Source organism: Ranitomeya imitator, chromosome 3 (assembly GCF_032444005.1).
Source record: "Ranitomeya imitator isolate aRanImi1 chromosome 3, aRanImi1.pri, whole genome shotgun sequence".
NCBI lineage: Eukaryota > Metazoa > Chordata > Amphibia > Anura > Dendrobatidae > Ranitomeya > Ranitomeya imitator.
This window is the reverse complement of record NC_091284.1, coordinates 555,842,305-555,862,086: the sequence shown is the minus strand read 5'-3', so window position 1 is coordinate 555,862,086 and position 19,782 is coordinate 555,842,305. Positions and strand designations below refer to the sequence as shown.

The following is a 19,782-nucleotide window of genomic DNA, read 5'->3' as shown; positions in this document are numbered from 1 at the left end:
AATGCTGCCGCTGATAAGCATCTTACGTGTGCGTGTCTTAGACTGGGGTCTTTGTGGTAGATCTGGTGCATATCATGAGAGAATGGGTTTACATAAATGTATTTATTATACTTATTCAGCACCATAATGTTCCACAGCGCTTCACAAACATTAATATTACTTGTAGAAATTCTTTTCGGATCAGGTCTATAGTACTTTTTAAAATGACAGCTTTTCCCATACATAGAGCAATAATTGTCTGTTTCTTGCTCCTTTCGAAGACCCATCATATATTAGAGCACCACTTTGTAAACCTCATGGATACTGTCCCAACCTACTTTATAACTTTTATATTGCACAAGTAACATTTGTTTGGCGGAGATTGAGCAGGCTGAGTCCAGATTGGGATTTCGTCTAATCCTGTAATAATGGGACTTGTTGTCTTTCTTATCCAAAATATTTGCTAAACCAAAATCAAGACACACAAGAATATACTGTAATATCACAACTTGTTGCTATTAGCCCCATTTTTCATGATTGTGGGGCATTATCACAGATCTGTACTGACCTTCTTTTCTTTTTTACATTTTCATTTTTTTCCCCATGCATGAGCATGAATGGTGTTAAGAAAACCTATGTGACTCTGGTCCCCCCAAATTCTTAGTTTGAGAGCCACAGTCAGTTCTAAAAGATTGTTGCGAGCTACATTCTATAATATAATTCTGTCCCAATTAGGGCTCACAATCTAAACTCCCATATCAGTAAGTCTTTGGTGTGTGGGAGGAAATTCCTGTGAGGGTGTTGATTTGGGTCAGGACACCTACTGCTGGTTTGTGAATTGCTGTACATATACAGAGTGTGAAATATGCACAACTGAAATTAGAATGAAAAATCTTCCAAGATTACAAAAAAAAAGTCTTATTTTTCTTCCTATTTCTTTTCATAGAAACCGCACCACTTTAGTCCATGTGCTGGGCATCATGGGCTGCGTATATATTAAGCCCATATCATAAAATAGTGCTGTTTATCGAAAACAATCAACCTTTTTTCCTAATCTTGGAAACCTATATATAAATATATCAAAGTAGTTATATCACTAAATGAACATGACATGCACAAAAAATAATTTCAGAACTTCTTGCACCTCTCATGTCACCCATTGTCTGTACAATTGAATTGAAAAATATGAAAGTAAGCAGCTGCAGGGCAGAATTGGGTGACGTCAACAGCAAGGAGGAGAGGGCAGCTGCAGGGGAGAGTCGGGTGACGTCATCAAGGAGGAGAGGGCAGCTGCAGGGGAGAGTTGGGTGATGCCGTCATCAGCAAGGAGGAGAGGGCAGCTGCAGGGCACAATCAGGTGACGTCATCATTAAGGAGGAGAGGGCAGCTGCAGGGGAGAGTCAGGTGACGTCATCAAAGAGGAGAGGGTAGCTGCAGGGGAGTCTTGGGTGACGTCATTAAGGAGGAGAGGGTAGCTGCAGGGGAGAGTCGGGTGACGTCATTAAGGAGGAGAGGGTAGCTGCAGGGGATAGTCGGGTGACGTCATCATTAAGGAGGAGAGGGCAGCTGCAGGGGAGAGTCAGGTGACGTCATCAAAGAGGAGAGGGTAGCTGCAGGGGAGTCTTGGGTGACGTCATTAAGGAGGAGAGGGTAGCTGCAGGGGATAGTCGGGTGACGTCATCATTAAGGAGGAGAGGGCAGCTGCAGGGGAGAGTCAGGTGACGTCATCAAAGAGGAGAGGGTAGCTGCAGGGGAGTCTTGGGTGACGTCATTAAGGAGGAGAGGGTAGCTGCAGGGGAGAGTCGGGTGACGTCATTAAGGAGGAGAGGGTAGCTGCAGGGGATAGTCGGGTGACGTCATCATTAAGGAGGAGAAGGCAGCTGCAGGGGAGAGTCAGGTGACGTCATCAAAGAGGAGAGGGTAGCTGCAGGGGAGTCTTGGGTGACGTCATTAAGGAGGAGAGGGTAGCTGCAGGGGAGAGTCGGGTGACGTCATTAAGGAGGAGAGGGTAGCTGCAGGGGATAGTCGGGTGACGTCATCAAATAGGAGAGGGTAGCTGCAGGGGAGAGTCGGGTGACGTCATCAAGGAGGAGAGGGTAGCTGCAGGGTAGAATTGGGTGACGTCATCATCAAGGAGGAGAGGGCACCTGCAGGGCAGAATTGGGTGACGTCATCATCAAGGAGGAGAGGGCAGCTGCAGGGGAGAGTCGGGTGACGTCTTCAAGGAGGAGAGAGTAGCTGCAGGGGAGAGTCGGGTGACATCATCAGCAAGGAGGAGAGGGAACTGTGACGCCAGTAGACCTTATTCATGAATCCTCCTCGGTCACGGTGTACTAGGACAACTTTCACTTGTCTGTGTGAGCCACAAGTTGGTGATCCGTGATCTAGGCAATTTCCTACCACAATTTATGCATTTTTCTGTTTCTAAATAAATGACATTACAATCACTTAATTTGTGTATATGCAGCCAGTGGTGTAACTTGAAACGTGTGGACCCACTGCAAAATTTCCAATAATTTATGGGTCCTAAATTTTATTGGTCTTCCTGTATGGGCCAAGTTGACGAAGTCCCTGGTGCGTCTCTGTGCGATTGGAGCTTTGGCATGCTTGGCTCGCTGCCTGTTAGTCCACAACTGTAGGCTCCTAGTTGTACTTTGAGGATGAATGTCTCTTGGATGTGGATATTGCTATGAAATGGCTTCTTTTCCTCTTGCGTCTCTCCTGTTTGCTGAAGTTTTCTGTGAAAATACAGTGAGTTGTCTGGAGAATCCCCCTCCCCTCTGTGCACTGGGATGTCTCCCAGCTGTAATGTCTTCACCATTCGTAGTCGCTTGCTTGGCATGGACTATTTATCCTGCCCTTCAACAGCAAGGCACTGTTTAATGCTCATCAACTCCTCCAGAGCATAGTGGGATGGGAAGGCTAACGAAAACTCGCTGCCTGTGTTATGGGGTCTTCAATGAGCTTTCCCAGTGCTTGCCGCCCACTCAGGGGGATCTGGCTGAAGAGGGGTGCAGGAGAGGTGACTTGTGCTCCGCTTCCACTAGCACTGCTTTTATTTCGGGGGGTGTACTATGTACAATGCACTGCTTCTGTTCTTGTTTAATAAGGCTTATCATTCTGGTCTGCGGCATTAGAAATTAATGTATAATTTGTATAACGTGTTATAAATTCTCCTTTAATGACTTTTTGCTCCCATTTTTTAAAATATATTTTTATAGAATGAAATTGTTTCCGGCTTCACATGAATAATTGCTTCACTTGTTCTTCATCATGTACCACTATAAATTGACTATTAGAGGAGTATTCAGTTAATTGACTGAAATCCTATGTGTTTTGCCACCTTTTTCGTTTTTTTGCACTCGCCCTTCCGAATTTTCAACCTAGTAGCCCGTGTTGGCTTGGTCATGGCCAGCTGAATGCATTATTGCATTTATGACACACATGGATACGGTAGAATTGAGCCATTTTACTGTGGAGGTCAACAACTAGGTCCTGGGCAGTGAATGAATTTGCAAAATTCAACAAAAATGTCCTTATTCCTCTGTGTGTGTTTTGAAATGAATGGAAGCATTGAAGGCAAACGAGCAGGCTGTAATGTAGCCGCAGAATGAAACCCCAAGCCTTTCTCTCCAAGCTGTGCACATTGAATACTGAAAGCCTGCTGTTAGGTTACAGGCTCTGCTATCAAATGTCAAATAAAATGTGGTCAATTTGGATTAAGGACAGTGGGAAAGGATTTCTTGCCTCTGTGGCCAGGATATGTGGTGATAGACTTGGCCAGTTTTTGGCTTGTGGATGATGGGAGTCTCATGAGGGCGTTACTGATCTCACATTTCTGTTAAAGTCACAAGCTCTATATTCAGTGTTTACTTTTAGCAAGTATTTTTCACGTGTGTGATTAATCTAAAACACCTCTTTTATGTCCTATGTCATTCTCAGTCCATACATTTAATATGATCTGGGGATTTATTATGATGGAATATAGGCTGAACTGGATGGACAAATGTCTTTTTTCGGCCTTACTAACTATGTTACTATGTTACTATGTTAATATAGCCCTTTACGTGTAAATCGGTAAATTACACTGAACAAAAATATAAATTCAACACTTTTGCTTCCTTTTTTCACGAGCTGAACTCTAAGACTTTCTATGTTCACAAAAGGCATTATTCTCCCAAATATATGGTTCACAAATTTGTCTAAATCTGTGTTAGTGAGCGCTTCTCCTTTGCCGAGATAATCCATGCTCCTCGTGGGTGTGGCATATCAAGGTGCTGATTAGACGGCACGACTATTGCCACAATAAAAGGCCACTCTAAAATGTGCAGTGTTACAGCATCGGGATGTTAAGAAAACCAGTCCGTTTCTGGTGTGACCACCATTTGCCTCACGCAGTAGAACACATCTCCTTCGCTTAGGGGTGATCAGGTTGTTGATCGTGGCCTGTGGAATGTTGGTCGACTCATTAATTGGCTGTGCGTAAGTTGCTGGACATTGGCACGAACTTGAACACTAAATACTATACTATGTAATACTATATACTGTTTTATACCCTGATCCAGAGCGTCCCAAACATGCTCAGTGGGTGATAAGTCCATATCGATCCTTGTCACATGACTTGGCATAAAAGCCAACCCTATCCCAAGTCATGTGACAAGGCTCGTTAAAGGGTCGACATTGACTGTTAAGATTGCTATTTCCAATAGCTGGTACTAGAGCTCTAGTCTTCTTCCTCTCTGAAGAGGCAATTTGCATATTTAGTTTCCCAGAGGAGCATTGCAAGGCTTAAAATATTTCTCACCTTGGCATGCCGGGTTTGACATGTCACTCTCTGCAAGGAGACATGTTACCCCTTCACTTAGAGTACTGATGGCAATTTATCACATACAAAAATAATTTTTTGATGGCTTTTGGCTCACAATTATTAAGGACTATTCAAATAATTTTTCTTTTTTTCTGTACAGGTGCTACAAAATATTTTAGAAACGGAAAATGAATACTTCAAAGAGATCCAGAATTTATTAGCAAATTATCTTCGTCATTTACAAACTAGTGAAAAGTAAGGTTACATATATGCTATGTCCTTTTTTTGTTTTAATGAAGAAACTGTTTGTCTTGCTATTAGGATGTTCCAATATGATACATGGCTCACATAAAGGAGTCAGCCTTGTCCCCCCCCCCCCCCTCCCCAAAGTGGCCAGTTACTGTTTTAACTATTTTAATCCTGCTGCTCCAATGAGGGTTTTTTTTTTTTTTAATTCTTTATTTCTCCATTCAGTTATTGTCTTTACCAAGTGGCCATGGTGCACAGGGTGCTCTGGGAGTGTCGTTAGGCTGCTTTTAATGATTGCCGTGGGAGTAATGCCCCCTTGCAAAGACTTAATTATAAGCATATTTGTCACACTAAATAAAAAGGTCTATATCGCTTGAACTATATGGCAGGCAGATTTTAAAAAAGAAAAAAATCAATACTCGGAAGCAGTGAATGTAAAATAAGAGCAAATACTGTACACTAGACCTAATGACAGGTTCTCTTTTAACTGGCTAATACTTAATACTGTATTTCTTTTTATATGTGGGTTGGGTAGAGGACATACACATGCCATTGCTGCCAGTGTTTGGTCCTGGCATTCTCATTCACTCTCCAGTGCAGCCAGTCCAATGTTTTTTCTATAATGCAGTGCTGAAGTGTTGCCACTAATCTAAGAACCCTTCCCCTAATTTTATACTTACCAGCAGGGCTGTGGAGTCAGTGGCCATTTTGGTGGAGTCTGTATAAAATGGACCGTCTCTGACTCCGAAAATATATAATAAATTAGTTACAGTAGTTCAATGCAGGATGTGCTGTAAATGTCGCAATAAGAATTTGGGAACGTTATGAAATGTCCTATAAATGTCTGTTCTGTTTCTGATCTAAGGATCTCGGCTTTTAGTGAGATGAATCTGTGCTGCACTTTATGTACATGCTCAGTAGTGAGGCAGGACTGTGGGGTCAGAGGTTAACTTACCGACTCCACAGCCCTGCTTACCAGCCGCCGTCTTCACCTTCTAATAGCCCTGTATCGGTTGGTGTTCAGCAGGTTTTGACCTGCCTGATTTCTTCAGTGTTTACTGTAGCCAGTCAGAGGTCACATTTTAATGTAAGTCCATGAGAGCCTAATTGTGGCTCCCATAGACTTGCACGGAGAGCTTGTTAGAAGATTAGAAGCACCACTCCAGTGCTGGGGAAAAAAAAGTGTTTCATGCTGAATAGCTGTACCATAAAACGCATGAAGAAATCTACACTGGTAGCACTACTTGTGACATGCTTAGCTTGCCATGCTTTGCGATATGTTTTTGTTTTGGATGATTTACAATCACTTTAATTTGTATTTGTTTTATATGACAGGTCATTTTAACATTTCTGTGTTTACTCTCCTTTTAAGGTTGAATCTCACTAGTATTTCTTATTTAATGGGGAACGTGGAGGAGATTTGTTCTTTCCAGCAGCTTTTGGTGCAGACTTTGGAGGATTGTACAAAGTAAGTGATGCAATATTCAGCATATTTGACTAGTGTAAGCATGCAACCCCGCTATTGTAAAGTTGTTTTACCTAGGTCTGCGTTATAGTATTGTTGTTTTTTTCCCCTCCTTTTAGCAAGTAATTTGTTGTTATCTGAATTGATTTCTTAATACCATGCATTACAGCTTTGATACTTGGGTTGTTCCCACTTTTCTGTATAAGCTAATAATACTACACGGTGTGGGCTAATGAGGCTGGCTCCAGGTTTTCGTGGGCACTTTGTGAAATAGTCATAGTGGGCCCCTTTAACACATACCACAATTCATGATGCACAGATAGGAAATATAGGTATAATATAATCCCAAATATTGGGATGAGTGATATCAATTGTAAATGCTACAATAGCTCAGACACTGGACAGTATAGTCCTCCATACAGTATTATGGCCCCATATAATGCTCCATACAGAATAATGAGCCCCATATATCTCTCCATACAGATTAATGAACCCCATATATTTTCACATACAGAATGAGCCCATATAATGCTCCATACAGTATAATGAGCCACATATATTACACTATACAGTATGAGCCCTTTATATTGCTCCATACATAATGGGTCCCATGTAATATTCCATACAGTATATGGTTGGCCTCATATATTGCTCCATTATATAATGGACTCCGTATGATACTCCAGCATATAATGGGCCCCATATATTGCTCCAAACTAGTGTTGAGCGATACCGTCCGATACTTGAAAGTATCGGTATCGGATAGTATCGGCCGATACCCGACCAATCACAAGCCGCTACGTCTTTGAAAGCCATTAACGCGCTCATTTTTAAAAATGAGCGCGTTAATAGCTTGCGGTGACGTCGCGGCTTGTGATTGGTCGCGGCCACGCGACCAATCACAAGCCGCTACGTCTTTGAAAGCAATTAACGCGCTCATTTTTAAAAATGAGCACGTTAATAGCTTGCGGTGACGTCGCGGCTTGTGATTGGTCGCGTGGCGGTCACATGGGCGGCCCGCGACCAATCAGAAGCCGGGACGTGATTCTCAGGTCCTAAAAGCGCTGATTTTGAACAACGAAGCCTGCCGGTTACCCGCGCTGAGTCCAGGGGCCGCCGGAGAGGTAAATATATCAATATTTTTTATTTTAATTCTTTATTTTACACATCTCTATGTATCCGATACCGATACCCGATACCACAAAAGTATCGGATCTCGGTATCGGAATTCCGATACCGCAAGTATCGGCCGATACCCGATACTTGCGGTATCGGAATGCTCAACACTACTCCAAACATTTAGAATAAAAAAAGGAAAAGAAATCCTCCCCTCTCCTCGCTGGCCGCTGCTCTGCTCCGGACTCCCCAGTATCGTCGTCTTCCAGCTCTCTTCACTGTGGCTGTGAGGGCACACAGACGTGATGTCATTGCACCCTCTGACCTGAACGTCAGTGAGGAGACGTGGAAGACGCCGCAGAGGAGGCAAGTATGTCAAGTCCTGGGGCCTTGAGCAGGCGAGGGGCCCACTTGCGAGCATCGGGGTCCCGACGGCAAGTGACCCACCGCCTGCTCAGGGCCATGGCATAGCTATCCAGGTGCACCTAATCCAGACCTGTGGTGCTACGATTTAACCCTAACCTACCTGGCTTTCTTACAAACTCAATCAAGTCTGGATATTAAAGGCACCAGATAAGTTGGTATGTTTTGTAAACACAATAACTTTTTCTTTCATTTTGAAAAAAAAATATTTGAACTGATCAGATTAAGATAAGTATTCCTTAAACTGAGAAATCGTGTAATTGGTTTCCATAACTACTTGTTTAAATTTTAAGGCTGGTTTCTGTGTTTCGGATGCACAGGGTGTCCTTGGCATTTATGAGGTTCGAGTCTGAATCAGGAGATCCGCAGTCAATCCATGCATTGTGGTCCGAGTACAGACTGTGAAACACTGATGTGAAAACTGGCCTAACAATGTGACTTTTCGCTTTCTTAGATTACCAGAGGGACAGCAGCGAGTCGGCGGTTGTTTCATGAGCCTAATGAACCAAATGAAGAGTTTATATATGGCATATTGTGCCAACCATCCTTCAGCAGTTAATGTCCTTACACAGCACAGGTATGGGCGCAGATTTACGAAAAAACTCTAGTCTGTCTAGGCCTGTTGTAGAAAGTAGACTAATTGCCTTACAATCTATTATTATTATTAATATTAGTGTGTTGCAACACACATACTAAAGGAAAACTCTTCCCATTAAAACTCAGTTTGAAATTTCATTTTTGCTTTATATTTTCTTGTTAAATTCAAAGACCACACCGTTACATTGGTCAAATTATTATTTTTTTTCGGACTGCACATTATTCTTTCTCTTGATTTAGGTTGTTGTGATTTTACACATGTGCTTTACAATGTATCAGTCAGTAATCTATTTAAAGGAGTTGTAACACCTGTGTCCTCCGGTGGCGGCAGTGTTGCAGTAGTCTCGGCACTGGTTTTCCTGGGGCTCTTGTGACATTGGCTGCAGGGATTGTGTGACAATAACAGTCATCAATTGCTTCACTGATCTCCTCCCTTGGATGTACCGTATATACTCGGGTATAAGCAGACCCGAGTATCAGCTGAGGCACCTAATTTTGCCACGGAAAACTGGGTAAGCTTATTCACTCTAGTATAAGCCAGGTATGCAATGTCCCCTCATCCCTGTTCTGCTGTGTGTGGCTTCCCTGGTTGTATGCATGGCTCGGCGTCCTCCCCCTTCTATCCATGGCTCGGCGTCCTCCCCCTTGTGTATGCATGACTCGGCGTCCTCACCCTTGTGTGTATGCATGGCTCGGCGTCCTCCCCCTTGTGTGTATGCATGGCTCGGCATCCTCCACCTAGTGTATGCATGGCTCGGCGTCCTCTCCCTTGTGTATGCATGGCTCGGCGTCCTCCCCATTGTGTATGCATAGTTCGGCGTCCTCCCCCTTGTGTGGGCATGGCTCGGCGTCCTCCCCGTTGTGTATGCATGGCTCGGCGTCCTCCCCCTTGTGTATGCATGGCTCGGCGTCCTCCCCCTTGTGTATGCATGGCTCGGCGTCCTCCCCCTTGTGTATGCATGGCTCGGCGTCTTCCCCCTTATGTATGCATGGCTCGGCGTCCTCCCCTTTGTGTATGCATGGCTCGGCGTCCTCCCCCTTGTGTATGCATGGCTCGGCGTCCTCCCCCTTGTGTATGCATGGCTCGGCGTCCTCCCCCTTGTGTATGCATGGCTCGGCGTCCTCCCCGTTGTGTATGCATGGCTCGGCGTCCTCCCCCTTGTGTATGCATGGCTCGGCGTCCTCCCCCTTGTGTATGCATGGCTCGGCGTCCTCCCCCTTGTGTATGCATGGCTCGGCGTCTTCCCCCTTATGTATGCATGGCTCGGCGTCCTCCCCTTTGTGTATGCATGGCTCGGCGTCCTCCCCCTTGTGTATGCATGGCTCGGCGTCCTCCCCCTTGTGTATGCATGGCTCGGCGTCCTCCCCGTTGTGTATGCATGGCTCGGCGTCCTCCCCCTTGTGTATGCATGGCTCGGCGTCCTCCCCCTTGTGTATGCATGGCTCGGCGTCCTCCCCCTTGTGTATGCATGGCTCGGCGTCTTCCCCCTTATGTATGCATGGCTCGGCGTCCTCCCCCTTGTGTATGCATGGCTCGGCGTCCTCCCCCTTGTGTATGCATGGCTCGGCGTCCTCCCCCTTGTGTATGCATGGCTCGGCGTCCTCCCCCTTGTGTATGCATGGCTCGGCGTCCTCCCCCTTGTGTATGCATGGCTCGGCGTCCTCCCCGTTGTGTATGCATGGCTCGGCGTCCTCCCCCTTGTGTATGCATGGCTCGGCGTCCTCCCCGTTGTGTATGCATGGCTCGGCGTCCTCCCCCTTGTGTATGCATGGCTCGGCGTCCTCCCCCTTGTGTATGCATGGCTCGGCGTCCTCCCCCTTGTGTATGCATGGCTCGGCGTCTTCCCCCTTATGTATGCATGGCTCGGCGTCCTCCCCTTTGTGTATGCATGGCTCGGCGTCCTCCCCCTTGTGTATGCATGGCTCGGCGTCCTCCCCCTTGTGTATGCATGGCTCGGCGTCCTCCCCCTTGTGTATGCATGGCTCGGCGTCCTCCCCCTTGTGTATGCATGGCTCGGCGTCCTCCCCGTTGTGTATGCATGGCTCGGCGTCCTCCCCCTTGTGTATGCATGGCTCGGCGTCCTCCCCCTTGTGTATGCATGGCTCGGCGTCCTCCCCCTTGTGTATGCATGGCTCGGCGTCCTCCCCTTTGTGTATGCATGGCTCGGCGTCCTCCCCCTTGTGTATGCATGGCTCGGCGTCCTCCCCCTTGTGTATGCATGGCTCGGCGTCCTCCCCCTTGTGTATGCATGGCTCGGCGTCCTCCCCGTTGTGTATGCATGGCTCGGCGTCCTCCCCCTTGTGTATGCATGGCTCGGCGTCCTCCCCCTTGTGTATGCATGGCTCGGCGTCCTCCCCCTTGTGTATGCATGGCTCGGCGTCTTCCCCCTTGTGTATGCATGGCTCGGCGTCCTCCCCCTTGTGTATGCATGGCTCGGCGTCCTCCCCCTTGTGTATGCATGGCTCGGCGTCCTCCCCCTTGTGTATGCATGGCTCGGCGTCCTCCCCTTTTGTGTATGCATGGCTCGGCGTCCTCCCCCTTGTGTATGCATGGCTCGGCGTCCTCCCCCTTGTCTATGCATGGCTCGGCATCCTCCCCCTTGTGTGTATGCATGGCTCGGCGTTCTCCCCCTTGTGTATGCATAGCTCGGCGTCCTCCCCCTTGTGTATACATGGCTTGGCGTCCTCCCCCTTGTGTATGCATGGCTCCGCTTCCTCCCCCATCATACTGCCCCTCCTAGCTATGTCGCTGCACGTCCCTGCATCTCCGTTGTCCCAGCGCTGGCAGCTGTCCTCTCCTCTGCGGTCATGTGGTACTGCTCATTAAGGTAATGAATATGCGCTCCACGCCTATGGGAGTGGAGACACGTACATATTCATTACCTTAATGAGCGGTTCCACTTGACCGCTGAGCAGAGGACAGCTGCCGGGACAACGGAGATGCAGGGATGTGTAGGACCACGTGAGGAGAGCGAGTATGATGTCACAGCCACCGGCTCCTGCCGCTGCTCCCCCTCCCCCACCAGCTTTCTAGCAATGACTCGTGTATAAGCTATGGGGGGCGTTTTCAGCACAAAAAATGTGTTAAATATCTCGGTTTGTACACGAGTATATACGGTAATTGATACCCAGAGGAAGTGATTGCTGTTGTGCACAATTCCAGTGTTAATGAATCGGGCCCACATTGTCCTTGCTTGTAATGAATATGGGAAAAGGCCATTATTGTATAAGCGTAAAAGCAGGATGAACTGAGCGTGCTCGACCTGTGAGTGAAAAACTACTGGAGGAAATTTCCAGTAAGGGTATGTGCACACGTTGCAGATTTGCCTCTGGAATTTTCTGTGCGGATTCTGCATCTCTTGGCAGAAAACGCAGGTGCAGATTTGATGCGTTTTTCTTGCGGATTTTGTGCAGATTTCATGCATTTTTACCCCTGCGGATTTCTATAATGGAATTTACATGTTCTTTTTTTTTTAATCTTGTTTTCCATGCAGGTTTTTCCGCACCATTAGCACAGCATTTTTTGTTCCATTGATTTACATTGTACTGTAAATCACTTGCAGATCTGCAGCGTTTCTGCGCAGAAAAAAACGCTGCGGATCCGCAAAAAATCTGCAACGTGAGCACGTAGCCTTACAACAAAGGCTAAACACAGGAGAAGGAATGAGCCATATGGGAAAGTGAAAAATCAGGACTTTTTTGTTTCTTTATTTTTAAATGTGTACATATAAAGATTTAATGATTTTAGGTTTAGAACAAATGAACCACCAATCTGATATCGGCAATACCCTTTAATAAAGAAAGGGTACAATCATCATCAATGAAAATTGGTTCACCAATGGGGACGACACTCATTTTCAAGCAACCTCCGCTAACAGTTAATCTTGGTGAATGGTCCTAGGGGGTTAAATACATCTCTGCATGGGGTTTCTGCTTCATCTGTCATAAAGGAAGACCAGCAAATGTCAAATCTAGTCACAAATGACAGTTCTGTTAGGCACTTTTATTACTTTTTGTTGAGCCATGACCAGGAGTGTGAGCCTGGTTTTGTATTGCAGTGATGACTGTGCGAAACATCTTATAAAAGGATATCCCTATGGAGCCAAGAAGTGGAGCAGATAATACGCTTAAGTGCAAGCTATGTTTGTTCAGCGTAAGTGTGCGGTGACGGCTGTGTATCTGCAGAGTAACTGGAGCATGGGTAACCCAGGCAGCGAACTCTTTGTGTCTCCTTGCACACTGCCTTCCCATAGCCTGGCTGTATGCAGGGGAGGTGATGTCATCCTCCCATCAGAGCGTGCAGAGAAAGGAGCCCCAGCCTTCCATCGGGACAGAAGACCTACAGATCCGAGGGTGGTGCACCACAGTGCGCGTGTGCTCGCAGTACAATGCGGTGTCTGTGTGCCATCCTAAGGCCTGTCAGTGCCGAAAGTTCCTGCTCCATCTACTACAAGCAGAAATCCACCTCCGAAGTGTAAGTGCAATTTTCGATGAAGCTTGCCTTTTAGGCACTTCTGATGGGCTGTGTGGGGATCCTGCCTCCGCACCTGGTAAAGCAGATGTGCTCTTTCCACCCCCTGCCGAGACCCCGCTTTTATAAAGTAGTCATTTCATCTTGTAGGTCTTTGAGCACCGGGTCTACATTTAAGTTTTATTCTTATCGAAAACACACCGATGTTATGTGTTTCTGTAAGTCAGATTCCAAAACAAGATGGAGAAGTGGAAAATCAGATTTTTGGGGACATTTTTAGATATTCATACTAATAGGGCATATCATTGTATAGTAAAAAGTATTGGTTGGGTGTTGGCTCTCTATCAATTTCCGATCGGGGGAGATTCAAACGTGAAGTGATACGGTAACTACAGTAAGTTGTATGGATGGCATTCTTACTTTTTTAATATTTCATGATTGTATTTTGATCTTTTAGGTGAAATAATGGGTGAAGATTTAACATTTTAAGGCATTGTGCCAGCTTGGCCTTCCCATTGTCCGTAGTCAGGGCTTATGTATTGGTTCATAAGGCTTTACGATACTGGTAATGTTGCTCGGGGTTGGCTGAGATGGCACTGAGCTGGTATTTGCTCTTTAATGCTGTGGCATTGTCTTATTGCTGCCATGTAGGTGGGTTACTGTTCACTGTGTTTCTTTTGTATATCTGTAGCTTGCAATGCATGTAAGCGGAGCACAGAGGACATGGACTATGCTGAGCTTACAAGCATTGGAACAAACCTCATGAAAGAATGTTTTGTCCTGTTTAGTGCAGCTGGGATCAGAGAATTGTTATAATTTTGCTGCCACTTTTCACAGATAACAGAGGCACTGTGGCATAGTGAAACGCCAGGGAGTCTAGAATTACTCCTTTCGGCTATTCATGCTTTCTTTACAGTCCAGCAGAATTCCGATTTTCCTTATGGAGGCATTCTATAAAAGCATTGAGTCTGCAAAACTGGCATTGTTTTTTTTTCTCTCAGTAAATATTTACTCCATAGTTATATAACATTGGTAATACTACATAATCTATATTGGCCAAAGTGACTTCTGTACAATGTATTCTTTATTTGTATCACTCTTAACAAATTTAGACATCCTTGAAATGTGGTCTGTGTATGATCTGCGATCTATGGACTGTCCTTAGGTCTTCCAACTCAAACTCAGCAGCCTCATCTATTCCTATGAGACTGTCCGGGTTGGAAGAATCACCCACTGTCCTTATATCATGGTGCATACATGGTCTGAATTCACCCATAGGTCATTGCTAGGTAGGTGTACTTTTCTATGTTCATTAAGAATGCTTTTTCCAGAAACTGTATAAATGGAGCGAAGAAGAGATGACTATATGTAGGGTTATAATAGCTGGTGCCAGGCTTTCATTTACATTCTTACTGTACGGCTCCTTTCACATCTGCGCTGAAGGCTCCATTTCCAACTTCTCTAAAATTTCCAGAAGAAAAGGTGCCGAGTGTTGCTCTGTTTTGTCTATAAGATGATGGGCACCATAATCATAGTAAGGCCTCTTTTCCACTTGCGAGAAACACGCCGGTGTCTCGCATGTGGAAACGAAGCTCTGGCGCCGGCACTCCGGAGCAGAGCGTGCGTCTCCATGTGTTGGTATGCGGCCGCACGCTCTGCTCCAGAGTGCCGGCGTCAGAGCTTCGTTTCCACATGCGAGACACGGACGTGTTTCTCGCAAGTGGAAAAGAGGCCTAACCCCCACAAACTATAGGGTTTATGTTGGGTGCTACTGGTTATTTGATGGATCATGCACTAATGTTAAATTCATGGTTCTGCTTCAGGCAATGAATGCAGGTGTGAACAAAGTGAAGTCACAAGGCCTGATTGATGTAGTGCCACGGTTTTTTTTTTTGTGTGTGTTTTTTTTAACTTAAATTTGAAGGAAGGATTTCACATTTTTGATCACTTACCGTAATTACATTATGTAATCGAACATAAAATAAAGTCTAGCTTGTTCTGTCCCTGTTGTACAGTGAAGAACTTGGTGAATTCATGGAGATGAAAGGTGCCAATAGCCCTGGTATTCTTGTGCTAACGACCGGTCTTAGTAAACCATTCATGCGCCTGGACAAGTACCCAACTTTACTAAAAGAGCTGGAACGCCACATGGAGGTATGGAAAGTCTTCTTTATAACAGGCAGTGCAAATCTTGGATTAACGAGTAATAATCATTTGGATATGCTTATATAGGTTTGGGGGATTTCACTATTGATGACCTAATTTTAGAATTGGTCCTCAATTTGAAATCTGTAGGGATCCAACTTCCGGCACCCTTCCGCAGCAGCTGGATGAAGGGGCCATGGCGCTGCGAGTTCTTCAGCGTTTGCCTGGCACAGCTGTATCTGACTTTTGCGTTGACTATGCATAGTAAGGCAGCTGTCTCCTGCTGAGTGTCACCCATGTTAATTAGACCAGGCTGCAATACCAGGTACAGCCACAATAAAAAGTGCAGCGCTATGCCCACTACACTGTGAAGAGACTTTCGTGGTGCCGTCAAGCAGCTGATGGGAGGGATGGTACTGGGAGGCAGACACCCACCAATCTGATGATGACGACCTATATAGGTATGGGTCCTCGGTATTAAAATTCCAGAGCATCTTTTTGGCACAGTAAAGAATTGGATAATGCTTCTTTTTCAGTATGGAGAACCATAAACGGGGAGGCAGCACATGACGTATAGATGTACATTGAAATGTGGTAAAGTCGTCAATTGTTCAGATTTTTCTACAAAAGATATAAATATTTCTCTGAATGCCACTGCCATCAGCAAATCCAGTTGTAGATGAGTGGCAGTCATGGATCAGGATGGCTACAGGTGTCTTAAATGGGTTGTTAGCCTCTTGCCTTTTCCATGGAAATGAACAGAGCTTTATCGTCTTTACAAAATATCTCTACGATCTCTAGGTTTTAGTTTGATGTAGCAGATTAAAGCTAGTAATAAATCTTAAATGTGTCCTCGAGTCTCTCTCATTTCTCTGGGATTGGCCAACAGTCTGGAGTCTGTGGTTGCAGGTCCCTCTGGAGATTAATTAGACAGGATGGAGATTTCCTGTCTGGTTCTGTTGTTTCCACCAAGAGGCTGCTTCTATTTTCCTCATCTCCCGAAATGCACATTGGGCTTAGCCGAAAGTTCATGTCTGTGGGGAGGTTTTATTGGATGAAATATGTTGTCCATCATTTATAATTCAGCTGTGGTGACAATATGGGTTTTGATAGTATACAGTCATTTACACTGTGTGCAGAATTATTAGGGAAGTTGTATTTTAGAGGATTATTTTTATTATTGATCAACAACTATATTCTCAATCAACCCAAAAGACTCATAAATATCAAAGCTTAATATTTTTGGAAGTTGGAGTGTTTTTTTTTTTTTTTTAGATTTGGCTATTTTAGGAGGATATCTGTTTGTGTAAGTAACTATTACTGTGCAGAATTATTAGGCAACCTAATAAAAACCAAGTATAATCCCATCTCACTTGTTTATTTTCACCAGGTAAACCAATATAATGCATGCAAAAACAAAACCCCCAAAAATGAATGACCAATATAGCCACCTTTCTTTATGATGACATTCAGCAGCCTTCCATCCATAGATTGTCAGTTGCTTGATCTGTTTACGACCAACATTGGGTGCAGCAGCCACCACAGCCTCCCTGACACTGTTCCGAGAGGTATACGGTTTTCCCTCCCTGTAGATGTCACATTTTATGAGGGACCGCAGGTTCTCTATGGGGTTCAAATCAGGTGAACAAGGGGCCATGTCATTATTTTGTCTTCTTTGAGACCTTTACTGGCCAGCCACGCTGTGGAGTAGTTGGAGGCATGTGATGAAGCATTGTCCTGCATGAAAATCATGTTTTTCTTGAACGATTCCAACTCCTTCCTGTACCACTGCTTGAAGAAGTTGTCTTCCAGAAGCTGGCAGTAGGTCTGGGAGTTGAGCTTCACTCCATCCTCAACCAGAAAGGTCCCGCAAGTTCATCTTTGATGATACCAGCCCATACCAGTACCCCACCTCCACCTTGCTGGCGTCTGAGTCGTAGTGGAGCTGCCATTTACTGATCCAGCCTCTGGCACATCCATCTGGCCCATCAAGAGTCACTCTCATTTCATCAGTCCATAAAACCTTTGAAAAGTCAGTCAAGATATTTCTTGGCCCACAAAGAACAAAAAGCGCCATAATGGATGGTGAAAAAATAAGAGCTTACATTTATTCTGCCTCCTGTAGCGACGTTTCGGTCAACAGACCTTTATCAAGCACTTGATAAAGGTCTGTTGACCGAAACGTCGCTACAGGAGGCAGAATAAATGTAAGCTCTTATTTTTTCACCATCCATTGTGGCGCTGTCTTTTTGTTCTTTGTGGTCTTGGTACTGTCCGGGATGGGCTCCCTGGTTTTGGACGTGCGCCCTTGTGTCCGCTGAGACCTTCAATCTATAAATAAAAGGATGCGGTTTTGACTTTCATTTCTTGGCCCAGTCTTGATGTTTTATGTTATGTTTCTTGTTCAAAGGTGGTCGTTTTTCAGCCTTCCTTACCTTGGCCATGTCCCTGAGTATCGCACACCTTGTGCTTTTTGTTACTCTAGTAACGGTGCAGCTCTGAAATATGGCAAAACTGGTGGCAAATGGCATCTTGGCAGCTTCACGCTTGATTTTCCTCAAATTATGGGCAGTTATTTTGCGCCTTTTTTGCCCAGCACGCTTCTTGCGACCCTGTTGGCTATTTGCCATGAAACGCTTGATTGTTCGGTGATCACGTCTCAAAAGTTTGGCTATTTCAAGACTGCTGCATCCCTCTGCAAGACATCTCACAATTTTGGACTTTTGAGAGCCCGTCAAATCTCTCTTCTGACCCATTTTGCCAAAGGAAAGGAAGTTGCCTAATAATTAAGCACAATAGTAGTTAACTGCACAGACAGATATCCAAATCTAAAAAACCCCACTCCATCTTCCAAAAATATTAAGCTTTGATATTTGAGTCTTTTGGGTTGATTAAGAACATAGTTGTTGATCAATAATAAAAATAATCCTCTAAAATACAACTTGCCTAATAATTCTGCACACAGTGTATATAAATTGTGATTGGGGGGCTGGGTCCAATATTAGTATATGATGGATAGCTCTTTAGTATAGATGGCACTTGCATTGGGAGTACCATTTTTGCATGAAGAACTTTATTATTTATATATATATATATATATATATAATATATGTATATATATATGTGAACATAAACCTAGTAAAGCAGTCGGCAATATGTTTGTGTTTTCTTTTTTTTTTTATTTGTGTGTAACATAGAAAAGCCTAGCTTTAGCAGACCTTGGAAATAGTAACATAGTAACATAGTAACATAGTTAGTAAGGCCGAAAAAAGACATTTGTCCATCCAGTTCAGCCTATATTCCGTCATAATAAATCCCCAGATCTACGTCCTTTTACAGAACCTAATAATTGTATGATACAATATTGTTCTGCTCCAGGAAGACATCCAGGCCTCTCTTGAACCCCTCGACTGAGTTCGCCATCACCACCTCCTCAGGCAAGCAATTCCAGATTCTCACTGCCCTAACAGTAAAGAATCCTCTTCTATGTTGGTGGAAAAACCTTCTCTCCTCCAGACGCAAAGAATGCCCCCTTGTGCCCGTCACCTTCCTTGGTATAAACAGAATAGTGTGGTTCTAGTGATACGTTTACAGGCTTTTCTGCAATGGGCCTTGGCATTGCCACACCATTCCTGAATTATTAAAATAAGGTGTTGGTATGGGCAGACGTCCCTGGCACACTGAGCTCATAGATTCTTTCAGAGCCAGGGCACTAAAAGTTGGAATCATGAAGTGTCACAGGATGCTGCTGAAGCCAAAGGGCAGAAATCTGCCAAAATGTGAAATTCAACAATTAGGTTCTATCATGTAAAGAGTGGTAAAAATGGCTGTTGGGATCAGTAAAAAGTGTTATTTGCACCTATGGGGTGTTTGAAAGTATTTCTGGCTAAAAATAATTTTTGCAAATGGGCATCATTAAAAATGTTGCACTGTTTGCCTGTGTAGCATCTACGGTATATTGGACGATTACAGACAGTAGATTAAGTTAAAGGGAACCTGTCACCCCGAAAATCGCGGGTGAGGTAATCCCACCGGCATCAGGGGCTTATCTGCAGCATTCTGTAATGCTGTAGATAAGCCCCCGATGTTACCTGAAAGAGGAGAAAAAGACGTTAGATTATACTCACCCAGGGGCAGTCCCGCTGCTGGTCAGGTCGGATGGGCGTCTCTGGTCCGCTGTGGCGCCTCCCATTTTCATTACAAGACGTCCTCTTCTGATCTTCAGCCATGGCTCCGGTGCAGGCGTACTTTGCTCTGCCCTGTTGAGGGCAGAGGATAGTACTGCAGTGCGCAGGCGCCGGAAAGGTCAGAGGCCCGGCGCCTGCGCACTGCAGTACTTTGTCTGCCCTCAACAGGGCAGAGCAAAGTACGCCTGCGCCGGAGCCGTGGCTGAAGATCAGAAGAGGACGTCTTGTAATGAAGATGGGAGGCGCCGCAGCGGACCGGAGACGCCCGTTTGACCTGACCAGCAGCGGGACCGCCCCTGGGTAAGTATAATCTAACGTCTTTTTCTCCTCTTTCAGGTAACAT

General features: G+C 45.1%; 1 protein-coding gene across 4 annotated transcripts in view; it reads left to right on the top strand.

The window, feature by feature from the left end:
- The window catches only part of ARHGEF7 (Rho guanine nucleotide exchange factor 7), a 190,424-nt gene that overhangs the window by 126,912 nt on the left and 43,730 nt on the right, over positions 1-19,782 (top strand). For all 4 annotated transcript variants that reach the window (XM_069757914.1, XM_069757917.1, XM_069757915.1 and 1 more), the window contains exons 7-10: positions 4,947-5,041; positions 6,408-6,503; positions 8,494-8,616; positions 15,123-15,261. In XM_069757914.1, the coding sequence (XP_069614015.1) occupies positions 4,947-5,041; positions 6,408-6,503; positions 8,494-8,616; positions 15,123-15,261 (453 nt within the window). The remainder of the gene's footprint in view (positions 1-4,946; positions 5,042-6,407; positions 6,504-8,493; positions 8,617-15,122; positions 15,262-19,782) is intronic.